Source organism: Stegostoma tigrinum, chromosome 50, assembly GCF_030684315.1.
Source record: "Stegostoma tigrinum isolate sSteTig4 chromosome 50, sSteTig4.hap1, whole genome shotgun sequence".
Lineage (NCBI taxonomy): Eukaryota > Metazoa > Chordata > Chondrichthyes > Orectolobiformes > Stegostomatidae > Stegostoma > Stegostoma tigrinum.
Window position 1 is genome coordinate 1025385 of NC_081403.1, and position 2868 is coordinate 1028252.

The 2868-nt window shown below is 51.4% G+C and overlaps 1 protein-coding gene across 3 annotated transcripts in view; it reads right to left on the reverse strand.

Annotated features, from left to right (window-relative positions):
- Positions 1 to 1267: 1267 nt before the first annotated feature.
- The window catches only part of LOC125450427 (integrin alpha-M-like), a 72221-nt gene continuing 70620 nt past the window's right edge, over positions 1268 to 2868 (reverse strand). For all 3 annotated transcript variants that reach the window (XM_059643274.1, XM_059643275.1, XM_059643273.1), the window contains 2 exons: positions 2446 to 2556; positions 1268 to 1837 (listed from right to left, as the gene is read on the reverse strand). In XM_059643274.1, the coding sequence (XP_059499257.1) occupies positions 1697 to 1837; positions 2446 to 2556 (252 nt within the window). In that variant the 3' untranslated portion in view covers positions 1268 to 1696. The remainder of the gene's footprint in view (positions 1838 to 2445; positions 2557 to 2868) is intronic.

Consider the following 2868-nt stretch of genomic DNA (forward strand, 5'->3'; position numbering starts at 1 on the left):
TGAACAGAGCTTCATTTGCAACGAAACGAGCTGTTTTTGTGAATGTAATAAAATTAATCCAAATAAAAATATTATGAGACTGACACTGAATAACTGTAAGAAATATAGAAGTAAGAGATATGTTAGGCCCTTCCAAAAATTCTGTTGAGGACTCTGTTTGAAAAGAAAAATTTACGTTGCGTTTCTACTCTGAAAAGATCAAAAATGAATCAGGTTTAAAACATTATTTCAAACACAGTGAGAAGCCTAGCGCCTGGAACTTTCCTGGAAGTCTGTCAACTCAACTCCATTCGAAACGAATCGCACGTTCTCGTTTTGCTGCATTGCATTCTTTTGCATGTTTGAGATCAAAGCAAAAGGAAAAGGAATCAGAATAAAAATTTTACATCACAGGAATGTAGAACAAGAAACTGTAAGAGATCTGGAATTAGGAGATGCACAGCCCGTCCCAAAAACTCCATTAAAAGAATTCCCTTTCAGAAAAGAATCACGCCCCCTCATCTTTGCATTTTTGACGCTGAAACGGTCAAAAATGACCCAGAATTAACGTATTACACCACAGGAATGTAAAAGTGCAGGAGAGATGTACAGGCCAGGACAAAATTTCTGCAAACAGGACTCAGTTTGAACAGAAAGTGCGACCTTTCTCTGCTGTAGAAGGGCCGAAGTCAGTCAAAACTGAAGTATTATCAGGCAGAAATGTAATAACTGCGGCAAAAGGCATTTCTAAAACTATCGTGAGCAGAACTCAGTTGGAAAATAGCTTGTGCGTGCTTCCGTAGGTACGTTTTTCTTGCTCGCGTGCACGGTAAAACATCAGAAATATACTCAAAATCAAATACTATTCCTCAGAGATGGAGTGGCTGTGAGAAATATAGGACTGGGACACATGCAGGTTTGGTTTCAAAACGTCTGGTGACAGAGCTCTGCTTGAGGGGAGAAAAAAAAGTGGCACTTTTTATTAGGATATGAGAAAATGAAAATGAGCGCAACTAAAGCGAGGAGCTGTGAGAGACCCAGAATTTGAGGTGACCTCGCAAAATATTCCTGCCTTGGAGGAGGGAATCGCATGCGTTTGTTCTGATTCTGAAGAGATCAAAACTGCACCGGAATTAAAATGTAAAATCCGTGAGGCAGCTCGAAACGAAACCGGGACAGGCCTTGGCAAAAATTCTGCGACCGGACTTCGGCTCGAAAAGGAATCACGCAAATTTGCGCCCTGTGTCTCTTTGGCGTATTTTACCTGTTTTATTTTGCGATAAAAGAACAACCAAAAATAAATCAAAACCGGAATAAAAGCACGATTACGGTTGAAATGTACCAACTGGAAGAACTCCAGAGAAAAGACCACAAATTCTATCACTGCAGCTTGGTTTGAGGAGATCACAGAGAGAGAGGGAAGGGGTGACGGAGAGAGGGAGGGGGTGCAGGGGGTGACAGAGATAGGGAGAGGGTATGTAGGGGGCTGGAGCGGACGGGAGCAGATCACCGTGATTCCAGGCCCTTCCCCCAACCCTCCCAGCACTTCAGCCCCGCTGAGTTGATCCGACCCATGAACTGCGCACCCCCCAGATCTCTGGGAAAGCGAGGAAAGCAAGCGAGACGATCGACCGACGCGCGATAAGGGAAGAGGATCTGCACTCCAGTGAGTTTTCCAGCAGGTTTTGCACCTTTGGTCCGGTCGGTTACCGAAGTCTCAGGGGGATGGCGGCTCTGCTGTCATCATTCCCTGGCAGTTTTCGGGCGTTGTGCCGCCCTCGGGCTCAGCGGTTGGGTGATCGCACGCTCCGTCACCATCACACAGCCTGTCCTTGAAATTACGCTTGAAAAACCCGCACTGAGAGCAGAGCCGGGAGGAGAGAGATGGGACAATGGTCACCGACCCACGGCGATAAGAGACACAGAAATGGCTATTCCCTCAGTGTTGACCCTCCGACAGTGCCCGCTCCCTCAGCACTGACCCTCCGACAGTGCCCGCTCCCTCAGCGCTGACCCTCCGACAGTGCCCGCTCCCTCAGCGCTGACCCTCCGACAGTGCCCCCTCCCTCAGCGCTGACCCTCCGATAGTGCCCGCTCCCTCGGCGCTGACCCTCCGACAGTGCCCGCTCCCTCAGCACTGACCCTCCGACAGTGCCCGCTCCCTCAGCGCTGACCCTCTGACAGTGCCCGCTCCCTCAGCACTGACCCTCCGACAGTGCCCACTCCCTCAGCGCTGACCCTCTGACAGTGCCCGCTCCCTCAGCACTGAACCTCCAACAGTGCCCGCTCCCTCAGTGCTGACCCTCCGACAGTGCCCGCTCCCTCAGCGCTGACCCTCCGACAGCGCCCACTCCCTCAGTGCTGACCCTCCGACAGTGCCCGCTCCCTCAGCGCTGACCCTCCGACAGCGCCCGCTGCCTCGGCGCCCAGTCTCTGACGATACAGAGAGCCCAAACTGCTACTGACCTTGTACAGAGCGAAGCCTAAGACTGCGAGAAGTAGAAAACCCCCCAGTGTGCTCCCGAGAATTACTGGCAGTGGATTGTACCATTTCTGAAATTCCACCCCCGTCGCGCTCTGTCGAGAGGAAGAAGTGAGAGATTTTTGTCCCCTGAGCCTCCAACGCCAGGCTTTTCAGAATGACCAACTCCAAGAAACCGCGCCTCAGCCCTGATCCCATGTGAGTGATATTCCTGGCCCCATCCCTCGGGAGTTGCTTTCTCCTCAAGGGAAAGGGTGAGCTCCCTTCAGTTCACGCATTTTTCTCCCTCCCCCTGGCTCACTCCGACACCCCGGGGTGCGGGCGGCAGCGGTGGGGAGGGCGGGTGTCGCTGGTCAGTCTTTGACCCGACTGCGTGAGACCAACCTCACACGAAACTGTGATAGTTA